Source organism: Tachypleus tridentatus, unplaced genomic scaffold (genome assembly GCF_004210375.1).
Source record: "Tachypleus tridentatus isolate NWPU-2018 unplaced genomic scaffold, ASM421037v1 Hic_cluster_2, whole genome shotgun sequence".
NCBI lineage: Eukaryota > Metazoa > Arthropoda > Merostomata > Xiphosura > Limulidae > Tachypleus > Tachypleus tridentatus.
The window spans coordinates 27,140,507-27,153,061 of NW_027467782.1; the positions used below are offsets into that span (position 1 = coordinate 27,140,507).

Genomic DNA, 12,555 nt, shown 5'->3' on the forward strand with positions numbered 1-12,555 from the left:
CATGAAATTATTTCATAACAATAATTCGTACATAAATACTCCAGAGCTGATGAAGTGCTGTTGCCCAAAACATGGTATTCATGTTTTATCAATAAAGTTATTTTAAATTGTTGACTCTTTCAGCATTACTTTATAATCTATTTTGCATTTGTTATTTTCTCACCTGTACAATTATTTTATTATTAGAACTAATCGTTCCTTTATTATGTCATTGATGTAAATCAAAAAATGAGCAAAGGTTCTAAACCTGACTCTCACTTGTGATATTAATAGTGTGACTGAATTGTATTTACAGTAACAATCTTCCATTCAGCTGCTCTTCTATCCAGTTAGGTAATTGTTTTCTAATACCTACAGAGATAATTCCTTTTAAATGTTTTATTTAGCACCTTGTCAAATGCTTTCTGAAGGTTAATATACCAAATCTACACTGTTATCCTCATCTACATAAGCAGTAACCCTTTGAAATGACTTTGTAAAGCCTCTATTATCAGACTTTCTTAAATATTTTTCACAACTGATGTAAGATTAATACACTTACAATCACTGGGAGAATTATCATCTCTCATGAAAAGAGGAGTGAAATATTAGCTAACTTACAATCCTTTGGCACCTGCCCACTATTCAAGAACTAACAAAAATAGTAGCAAGCAGCTTATATATCTAATCCTTAACCTCCTTCAAATTTCTTGGTAAATATCAAGCCCAGTAGCATTATCGTTCTTTAAACTGCTTAATGTTTTCTAAACAAGCTCAGAATTAATGAAATCATCTTTTTCAACCTGTTCAAGATTAGGAATACCTTTTAAATATTCATTAATTAAAACTGAAGAAAACAAATTTAATAACCCAGCCTTCTCATAATCATTAAATATAGGCCGATCTCTATCAGTCCTAAAGGGTTTTACCTTATCTGAAGACTTTGTTATATTTCTTCAATATACAATGCTTTTCTTTAATTTTATCTCTTATACCCTTTGTGAACCAACCTGATTTTTTATTTGGAGCTACCCTTTTCTTTCTAAAGGAATATGTTTGTTTAATTATTTTCTCTGTATTTACCCCACAGACAATCCTATTCACATACTTTGTTAAGGAATCACCCATAACTACAATCTTCTTAGGTTATCATCCACATCCTTCTCTGTTTCTTTTGTTGACTTTCTCTCTAGTAGTTCCTTGTATATACAATTCAATGAATAAAATATTTTGTTCAATAGAACAGGCTCGTTACAGTTACCTCCACTGTATAATACTCTTCCTAACTTTCTGAAAATCATTGTTAGTTGATGTACCCTTTCTTATAAAAGCTTAAGCCCTTGCTGCCATCTCCCACAGTTTACACATCTCTTTATTTATAATAGTGATAGGCATAAGCCTCTTGTGTCTTTCTATTTTTTTTAATCTTTTGAAATTCTTTTTTGAAGTGGTTAGCCTTAGCCAGTGGAAAGTTGCTACACAACATTTACCAACCCATTTACAATGTTTTGAGGTAAAACATCTGAATTATAAAATTCAAGTTATCGTTGTAGTCATCTTTGAATATCAAAGTTAATGTTAACTGACACTATCATACAACTCACATAAGATTTGCATTAAGAATAAAAGTAGAAAAACTTTAATTTACACAAAAGAGAAACAGTCCTAAAACATTTTTTCTGCACTTTCAAAAAGGTTTACAAAGAAGTATACAAGTGCAAGAACCACAACACACTGCTGAGTATATATTCTTCAACATTAAAAAAAAGTTAAACTACAGTGATACAAACTAACAGCTTTCAGAGAAGAAGGAAAAACAGTTTTGGTTACTCTCCCAAAACATTTTTGTGTATACATGTATTATGATTGTTACTCTTGTGTGAACATTTAAATTTTGTAAGCTTGATTAGCTTATAATTAGTATGATTCATTTCTTTTTTTTTTTTTTATTACTTTACCTAAAATAGCATAATTCTATGTGTATTATGTAATTTCAATGACCAAGCTTGATTGCCTTGTAAAAGAACTTGTACCTTTAATACATTCCCATGTTATTTTCTAAAGTTTACCACAGAAAAGATATTTTCATTGTTTACAAAAAAACCAATGGAAAATTTCTTTAAAAATTACTTTAAACATTGGTTTTGTTGTTTATTTAGCATTGTAGAAAATTTACTTCCAAGTATGGGCTAAATATACTTTTCTTTCTTCTTTGTGGATAAAAGTTAGTCAACTAATCTGAGTATAATGTTTATGAGTTTTAGACATACACCTTAAATTACTGTCTTGCAAATCATTTTGTACTGTTTGTGTTTATATGTGATGTTCATTACAGTATCAGAACTTTGTTTACATTTTTTCTTAAGACTTTGATTATTACTTCAGATAAGATAAAAATTTAAACTTTGATTATTACTCCACATAAGATAAAAATTAAAACCTATTAACTGTAAAAATAATGCTTTTCATCACCACACATACATAAGTAGAAAATGAACACAGCCATTTTCTTGTACAGTTCAAATCCTTTGCTGTACAAAAATATATTTTATACAAATTGAGAGTTAAGTATGGTGAGCAGTTAGTTTTAGTTGATAAGTTCTGTATAACAGAGGACTGCATTTTAAAATACATGTTTGCATACCTATACAACCTTCATGCAGTTGTTTACTTGCTTGTCACAAAAAGAAAAAAAATGTTACAGATTAGTTAGAAAACATTAAAATATTTTCTAAACTTTTACAAATGTGTTTTTAGGCTTTGTAGAGTAGATAAGATGCAACCATCCAGTATGTTGCACAAAAATATCTATTTCTCTATAGAGTAAAATTTGTATACATGTCTTTTTTGTTTCAGGAAAATCACATGTTTATTATAAAATTGGTTGCAGTTGGACAGCAGATCAAACTTGAACCAACTCACCATGATTTTGAAACATTTATGCTGGATATCTTGGATTCTTTGCTTCATTCTGTCAGAATAATTCCTCGAGTTGAAAATCATCTGAATACAGTATGTTTTGGCTCTCAAGTATTATCAAGACACAGATATTAACTGTTCTCAAAGAACAATTCCAGCATCTTCAGAAATACATGAACAACTTTAATAAGTATCTTTACATTTTAGATGGTGAGGTATGTTTTCAAGTTATTAAAGTAGGAAATTTATTTGCATCATTTGATCAGTGATCATGTTAAAATATAAAGAATTAACAGTTTTTTCTATTATATTTAATCATTTTATATTTGATTATGATGGCTAACTATGGGATAATAGAAAAACTGCTTATGTTTGTGCTGCCTAACATGTTACTTCTAGTGGTGCAGCCAAGTACAAAATTCAGTATGGACCCACAGCAATATTGTGCACAGGATGTACACTGTCCTTTTGAGACAAATTACAGATTAAAAACAAAAACTCTACATATGACTTATTTAGACATGGGAATAATCATGCAGTCTCTAACTGAGTAGGCTTGAGTAATGTGCAGAATGGTTACAGTCATGCCAAAGCCATCCCATGCTTATGATATTCAAATATCTGATATATCTACTCAGCACACGGGGAGAAGACACAGTAGTCCTTAGAAAGTAACATACAGTGATTAGATCCAAATGCAAGCCCACCAATATCACTCCTAGGAGGGCGCTAAGAGTACTTTCAGAGTTAAATAGATATCAGTAAAATAGTAGGTAAAATACATAGTGGCCAAGGGGATAACATAGAGAACTAAGTTTATGTGCTGATCCATCAAGACTTTCTGTAGAGGCCCTGAAGGTGCATGTCAAGTGTAGGTGAGAAGTGTATATGCACAAACAGCATTTCTGCTTGATATATATATGTATGATAGATGTAGTAAACATTTAAGAGCATTTGTAAAATGGATAAGTTATTCTAAATATATTTATAATTACAAAACAAACCTCAGCAAAACTGACTGAATTCTAACTTTTAGCAGTTCCCAAACCCAGTGGGTCAGCAGTAACTTTATGGATTTAAATCTCTAAATTCATGAGTTCAATTCACTACAGTGGACAGAAAACACAGTCCAATGTGTAGGATTTTACTAAAACAACAATAAATTTTTTACTACATTTCTTCATTAAAGCTTTTCTCCCCCCGCTAGTACAGCGGTATGTCTCCAGATTTACAAAGCTAAAATCAGGGGTTCGATTCCTCTCAGTGGGCTCATCAGATAGCCCAATGTGACTTTGCTGTATAAAAACACACACACACAAACTTTTTTATGTATTCTCTTCAGAGGCCATTATTATCAGATATTTTTTTGCTATAATGTGTTTTTCTAGTTTAAGAATTTACTGAAGGCCTTTGTAAATAGAACATTGTGGAGACTTCAGGACCAATTAAATAATACTAAACATTTGCTAGATGTAAAGAAATATATGTTAATGAACCTCACAAGACAAATTAACAAGAATAATTAAATATTGTGTAAATGACAGCAATATAGCAGGTTAATGTAAAACAATATGAAGTTCTGCATTGGACTATGTTAGAAGACTATATTCTGAGAGTAAAAATTTTAAATACTTTTGTTACTTGATTTATTAAGTGGAATATTTAGTGTCTGATATTTGTGTCTGTGTTACTTAAGTGTTTTAAAACCAAAAAAATCATAATGTCATTTTGTTCATTAACACTACAATGTGATTGTGTTAGTAAACAATGCTCTGTGTCTTTAGAGAGTTTATTATGTAACTGTGTTGGTAAACTCTTGGTTACATAGTAATATTTGTATTATTTGATAATTGAGTTTAAAGCAGACAGTGTGATTGTATTAATAAACTGTACTTTAGCAATAAATAAGTGTTATTATATTATTAACATATTGTATTATATGTGTTGCATTGTTTTAATAATAATTATTCCAGTATGATCTCAAACACAGCTATATCACATTTCTTTTGCTCTTTGAGCATTGTTAAAAACTTTTCTCAATCAGTGCACCAGTCTATATACCCCTATCAATTTTGCACCATTTCTGAACATGTACATATCATGCGACTACTTTCCACCAACAGTATTGTGCTCCCTATATTGAAGCAGCTTAGCTCTTTCTGCCATTCTCACTCAATCCTCACTTTTAAGAATTGGCAGATTCTGAAAGAAATACACAAGAAAAATGTTAACTTCTGATGTGGTCTTACCTCCTTTCACACCTTCTCTATTGGTACAGCATTGTTTAGTTATGTTTTTTTGCATGCTACTGAAATATAAGAGATCTCATGAATTGCAAACATTGTGTCAACTATGCATTTCCTGTTACAGTCGAAAATGTTACTGTTAAACAGCTTCTCAGGAATCAGGTTAGACTTCATCTGCAAAGAAAGTTTGTCTTAATTTGCAGGAAGCTACGTTTGTATGTTCAACAGTTATTTCTTCTTATTTTTCATGTGGCATTGTTTCTGAGAAAAAATACAATTAATGAGAAAATAATTTGGACTCTTTTTCTCTAGTAGCTTATTTTAATCTGTTACACTGTACACTTCTTAAAGAGTTTTCACCTTCCACCCATTCCTGTACTGCAATGTCATTCACTTTGGTGGTGAATTGTTCTTCCTGTCCTTTCTCCTGTTGCTTCCAGCTCTATCAGGGAATCCATGATAAGTATTTCAACATGAATGCTTCACACCTGGTTAATACACTTGTAGCTTGGCTCCAATACTTTTTGTGTGGCTTTGTCCTTGTCTAAAAATGGAAGAATTAAGTATTTTGTGTCATCTCTGTTTAGACTTTGCTATGTTAGAAATTTATGTGTCATTTGTCATCTAAGTGTCTTTAGAGGCATTGCAAGTGAGATATTGATTATTACTTTGTTGTTTTTCTTTGCATATTCATTAATATTAAATACTGTGTAGACTTAACAAATTTCAAGGGCTTGTTAGGTTATTTTCACTTAGTTCTTTAACTAAGTATGTTTAAATTGATTGCAAGTTACACATGATTACTACTTGTAACATCTTATTTGTTATTCCAGCTCTCAAATGGTGCAACAGTATGTCTGTGGATTTACAATATCAGAAACTGGGTTTCAATACTCATGGTGGACAGAGCATAGATAACCCATTGTGAAACTTTGTGCTTAACTTCAGACAAACAATTCTTATTATCTTTTAATAATTTTCTTCATCAATCTTAACTGTGTGCTTCATCATCTTAATTTTTGTTAGTGTAGGACTTAAATGTGTCCTTTTTCTTTAGGTTAATTTAGAGGATTTGTGAATTAATATTGATTCTTAATGTGTTTTCTAGGTAATTTTCATTGGTTTGCACATTTTTTTATTATTTTTAGGACTATGCCGATTTAGATGGTTTGTCTGATATTTATCAGTACTTTTTTAACTATATATGTTTAAATAGCTTGTATGTCACATATCTTTACTAGTAACATGTAATTCACTAATCTATAAGAATGATATTTTTCATTGTTTTTATCTCCATGCTTTATTCTCATAATTTTCTTCAGTGTTGGATGTAATTATGTGTCCTTTGTCATCTAGATTACTTCAGATGAATTGTAAGTTAGATGTGGATTATTAATGTGTTTTCTAGGTAATCTTAATCATTTTGCACAGTTATTATTATTACATATTTTGTGGGCTAGATACACTTAGATGGTTGTCTATTTGATACTTATAAGTACTTTGCTAATTAGGTAGATTTAGATAATTTCTAGATTACATACCAGAAATAGGTACTTGATTGTTCTATTTGAATAAATGCTGTTGTTTTTTTGTAATTCTTCACTATGTGCCTTATCATACTAATTTTGTAAACTTAGAACTTAAATGTTTGTTTTGTTCCATCACTGACATGTTTTATTCTTTCCTGGTTACAGAGCTGAGCTTTGCTTTGGTTTCTTTTCTTATGTTCATGACACTAGTAATGTCATTTTATCCTTGTAATCTACAGCTTGGAGTTCTTCTTTCCATATCACCATTCTCAAGTTTTTGGCAGTTCATCAAGCTTTATCCTACTTTCTTCCTCTCTCTATCATGGAGTGGGTGGTAATGTTACATTCTGACATCTTCACTGTAGTAACTCGTATCACAGAGCCAGGAAGTAACAGTTCAAGGTCTCTGTGTTTTCAGATCCTAAATCTCTTTTCTGGGCCCACAATTACCACTTTGTGGTCTTCACTTGCCTTTTCTTCTAAATCTGGTAGTGGATTTTTATCTCCTCCCAACAAGATTCTACATGTGGAATAGTCTCTTAATCTACAGGCCTGTAGGTGGATATGTTCTCAGTTGGAGATATCTCATTTATGCCTTTCTCCACTGGATCACCAAATTTCCTTTTCTTTCTTCTTCTGTTTATTATCCACTAACTTTGGGGGGTAGTCGTGTTCAGTCAAGTTTGGAGAATTCTTCACAATTATGCTTAATATCTTATTTGATATTCTTTCAAGAGTTCTATTTTTATTCCAAACCACACTATGTCTTGTTTTACTAGTGGTTCTGTCTTGGCCAATATAACCATCATTCTCACTGCTCCAGCCTTTACTTGTGTAACCTTTGTCTACCCTTAAATCTGTATTCTGTTGATTTCAGTTATATATTGTTCGTCCAGATGTCACCACACTCTGCCTTCACACATGGCTTTTGTCAGGTGCATTGTTTCAGCCCAGGGATTGACTCCATGTGTAACATCTTTTTTTTCTTGTACCCTTAGTCCTTCTTTCATGTCCATTTACCACATAGGTGAGAGTATACCTTAAGACTTTGATCTATTTGTTGTGATTTTTTCCTTTCTACCCTTCTGTTCATTCTCTTTCCTTGTTCTTCACCTGTTTGTTTGACAAAGGGTTCTCCACGTTGGTCATTTCTAGATATCTGATAGACTTGTCAAACACATTCCTTTTCTGCAGGTTTTGTCTTTCCCTTTCATTTCTCTCCATTTTATTATTTCAAGTCATGCATCCTCTATGTTCCTATAATATGCATGATTGGGATCTTAGTGTGATTCTTTACATCTTTACCATTCTTACTTTGAACTTTCATTTTCATGTTCTATCATCCTCTTCCCCCCTCAAGATTTTATTTTCTTCTCCTCATTGCTTATGGAAATCACAAATTAGATATTTCTGTTTTCAATGTTACCCGCTTCTTCTACCATTTCTCTTATGACATACTGCTTAACTGGTCTTTCATCCCTAAGATTTGTGCTGCTCATGGATGCTGTTTGACTATCACTTTCATCTTTCACTGGTGCTGATGCTGATCAACTTTTGTATAGTTCTCTCCTTATGATTTTATGTGGTATTACCTGACTACTTTTGAGGTTCAATTTCCCAACTTTTATACCCTGGAAACCTTTCATTTTTCATAATAACTTATTAGGCTGGTGTATTCTAACTCCTCCATGGAAGGCCCCCACCTCCACAATGTGTTTTCTCACCTTATTCATCATTTTGTCATATCTTTTTGCCTGGTCAGATATGCACTATTGACGTCATGATTACATTATAACACTCACTGTAGGAATGGGATGTTTCAACAATACCACTTGTAGCATACCCTGTGGTATGTATATGTATATATCATTTGGAGACCATCACTCATGGACTTCCTGAGTATAGCAGAAGGGGATTATCACCCATGCTTGCTGACCTTTTGATTGCATTAATTGGGAGTGATATGCTTTTAAAAGTAGGAATTAAAGATACCCATTGTACTTTCTCTAGTGTGATGGTCCTCTGGACTCCCCACCACATTTAATTCCCCTTTTTTCTTTCAGTGTAACATAGGAGTTCTTACCCATTTCTTAGTTTCTGAAAAGATTGATCATGAGTGAGACTAGAACTTTACCAGTTAGAAGAGGGCAAGGCTGATCTGCCTCCTTCCATTTCCTCTGGATGCTTTTTATCAGGTGGACTCCTGTCAAAATAAAGTAACAAATCGGTTGGAGCAGGCCCAGCCTATACAGAATCCTCCTCTTAAAACTAGGTGCAGGATGACACTCTCCTATTCTTATAGTTGTTTATGGTAGAGACTCCTATTCTCATTAATTCTGGTTGCAGGAGGTTCTTTTCCAGCTCCTACAATTGAGTTTGGGGGACTTCACCTGCTTCTCAGTGACAGATACAGGACATAAGTGCACTGTTTCTTGTGGTTGAGTAAGTGTTACAAATCTTCCTAATAATTCCAGATGCTGGATATCTCTTTCCTGTATTTATGACTGGGTAATGAACGATTTCTGTTTGTGACACTGGTTACAGATATTGCTTTGTTCATGAGGTTGATTTGAGGCAACCCTGTAATGCTAGTTTTGGTGTATTATACTTCTTGTTCCTAATGTGGTTTTGGGAGTTTGTCCAGTTTCAGCCAGAAGCTAACTTCCACTTCTTAATTCCTGTATACTTATGATTAGGTTTGTTACGTATATATATAGATAACACAGTCCACGTGGCTTAGCCACGTTTATGTTTATGTCATAATTTATCTTTTTTTCATCATCAACCTTCTAATGCCAAGGACAAGTCATGAAATCTCATTTGTCTGGTTGAGATTGCACGTGTATGTAGCTAATTCTGTTTATATTTTACTGTGGATTACACCTATGTCAGATTCATTTCCTACATCATGAGCAAAGAGCATACCTGTTCCAGAAGTCAGTATGGTACCTCATAAGTGTGTTTCATTTTCATCTCAAAGCACATACATTCATTCAGGGGAGTCACTTTCCACTTGGTTCCCACATTGTATGCTAAAACTTTGCAGTGTTGAATTCAAGTTTTGTATGAAAGGAGGTAAGACCATATTGAAGTTAACATATTTCATGCACTGAAAATGCATTTCTGATAGCTGCTTACTTCCTCTACCCTTGGCTGGTGTTCTTCTTTTATAACCTGCCATGAAAGTGAGGATTGAATAACAATAGCAGAGGGAGGTAGCTGCACAAATGTAGGTGATGCAAAAAATTAGTGGAGAGTATTCACATGATATGTACATGTTGAGGTATCATGTGAAATTGGTGAAGTATATTAACTGGCAGGCTGATCATGAAAATGTTTTACAATGCTTAGAGGGCAGAAAAAGGTTGAGATAGCTTTATGTAAGACGAAGTAAGTACCTATTTATAATACATTTTCAGTGTATGAAAAATGTCAACTTCTGAACTTTAAAAAAATAATTTTTTGCATTTTGAATTTATAATTCTGTGTCTAAGGTTTACCAAACTCACTTGTATTATTGATTCAAAAAACTATTTTTCTTTCTTTGATATAGTAAAACTTATGCAATAAGTCATATACATGCTTTTTTTTTTTTTTTTGCAAAGTTTTCCTGTAAAGATAAATTCTCTTCATTTACATTATTAGACGTATATGAATACTTTTAATTTGATATTTTATTAAGTTTATTAGATATTAAATTTTTCCATCGAAACCTTCTAGTTCTTTTTCCACTGAAATTTCAAGAACCTTGTTATGTGATATGCAGGTCTTTGATTTGCACTACCTAACACTGTTTGAACTTATTTTTAAGAACTTCATTCATTGAAGTGTTCAGTTAGAGATGTTAGTAAAGAAAAGAAGGAGGTCCTAATTCTAAAATAGTTTTTGCTATCCTAAAATATGTTTTAAATCTGTAAATTTTGTTCAAATACAGTTTTATGATAACATTTTTTATGTATTTTTTAGTTTATTATTTTTTTATTTCCCAATAATGCATCTTCATTAGACTGAAAAAATCACTGTTTAATATGTTAGAGTGAGAGCAGCTTTGAAGTATGGAGAAAACAGGTTTATGAGTATAAATCCTGGATCAACAAATTTATGTACACTGCAGACAAAATTGTTGATCTCGGAATGTTCCAGTTGGATTTTCGGGAACTTTATGAGTCTTTAGCTAGCCAAACAGAGATCCTTTTGGAAAAGTTATTGAATAACATCTCAAATGAGCACCAGGAAGAAAGTAAAAGGTAACACCATAAAAAATTTAAGCACAGACTTTTTTAATGTTATAAATTCTAATCTAATCAGTTTATCAACAAAAAGCATAAAATGAGAGGGTATTAGATACATACTGTTAATTTAAAAAGTGTGTAGCCTTTTTTTATTGCACAGTAAATATTAATTTACACTAATAAGTACCTTCACAGTTATGTCATCTAATATATTATCTTATCTACTTGATAATAGTCATTTTATAAATTTATTAAAATATTTTTAAGTTGATAACCTATCCTGACATAAAAAAGATAACGAATAAAAAATGATGCATAAGTTGTTAAGTTGTATTTTTGTAAAATCTATTAAACAGAAGGAAGTATATATAGAAGGAAGTAGGAATCTATTGTTTATTGGGTTATTATTCTCTACAAATATTCAGAAGAGCTAAAAGGTAACACTGATAATTTGTGAAAGACAATTTTAAAACATATCTGACCCTTACAAAAATTATGTATGTTGTAGTCGAAAGCCAACTAGTTTAGAACTACATCAGTTATTACAGATCATAATTAAAATGAAATGCCTTAATGAAAGTCAACCAGAATAAACAAAATTGTAAAATATACTTACTGTTGTAAATCAATGAACAAGAAAATGAAATCCTAAAATGATTAGATTGTATTGAGTCATTTGTAGTACTCTTGCTATTTATGATTTTTATTGATATAGAACTGAAACTTCTTTCACCTAATAAAGTCTTATTTCGTGGTAATAACTATAACCTTTTTCGTTTGTTTATTTATATCACTTCTATTCTTCACCTTCAGGTTTTCACCCTAATAAACAAAATATTAGACTTACACGATGACTGGAAATTCTGTACAATTGAGAAAAGCCTTACTATTATTGTTGGATTAACATGTTCATCACCAATGAAGTACTAATGAGTCATTTCTATTAATCAGGCACTAATGATGTGTTAACATATCAATCAGCAAAGATGCTATAACTGTGTGTAAGCAAACAGATAAACAGTCCTTTAGTATTGTACAATGATCATGCATGTGTGTTTCCCTCTTTCAAATAGTAGAAAATATTTTTTTACTAAAATTTCAGTTCACATGACCTGAGATTTCTGCAGTGCCTTGTTTTGATTACTATTATGGCAACAAGATAGCAAAGTTGTTTAGAGTTTTACTCTGGATGAAACTGCAAGTAATTTACAAAATTCCAATGCACAGTCATTTGAAGAGGATGAAGTAGGTAGTAATTATGAACCTTGTGAGCCTGATGATTCAAGATGACTGGAGTGTAAATACTAGGTTTTTTTTCAAACTGCTTCATCCATGGCAGATACAATAACCCAGACACTGACAGTGCACTGGAATACTGGTATAAACTGACAGGTGGCTGATTGTTCGAGCTAAATGTATCAGTCCAACTAATATTTATTTTATTGCATAGCCTCAACTGGTTACAGGTTTGCTACAAGAGGCTGTTCCAGTTGGAATATTCAAACTGCTTATTGTGGAGGATTTTTTGAATAGGATGGTTGCTGAAAGGAATAAGTTTGCTGAACAGCTATTGGAATTGAACTTCCTGTTTTTAATGCCTCTTTGACACAAGTAAGCAATAGAAGTCACTGTACATTATTGGCTTAGTGT

The 12,555-nt window shown here is 32.0% G+C and overlaps 1 protein-coding gene across 28 annotated transcripts in view; it reads left to right on the forward strand.

Annotated features, from left to right (window-relative positions):
* Positions 1–12,555, forward strand: part of LOC143242462 (dynein axonemal heavy chain 7-like) — a 141,916-nt gene that overhangs the window by 29,005 nt on the left and 100,356 nt on the right. For 23 of the 28 annotated variants that reach the window (XR_013022766.1, XR_013022765.1, XR_013022742.1 and 20 more), the window contains 3 exons: positions 2,836–2,991; positions 10,709–10,920; positions 12,356–12,516. Coding sequence is in view for 1 of the 28 variants with exons in the window: in XM_076485876.1 (XP_076341991.1) it covers positions 2,836–2,991; positions 10,709–10,920; positions 12,439–12,511 (441 nt within the window). In the remaining 27 variants the exon portion in view is untranslated. Of the gene's footprint in view, positions 1–2,835; positions 2,992–10,708; positions 10,921–11,718; positions 12,517–12,555 lie in introns of all 28 variants that reach the window. The other 5 variants (XR_013022743.1, XM_076485876.1, XR_013022745.1 and 2 more) reach the window with 3 other exon arrangements.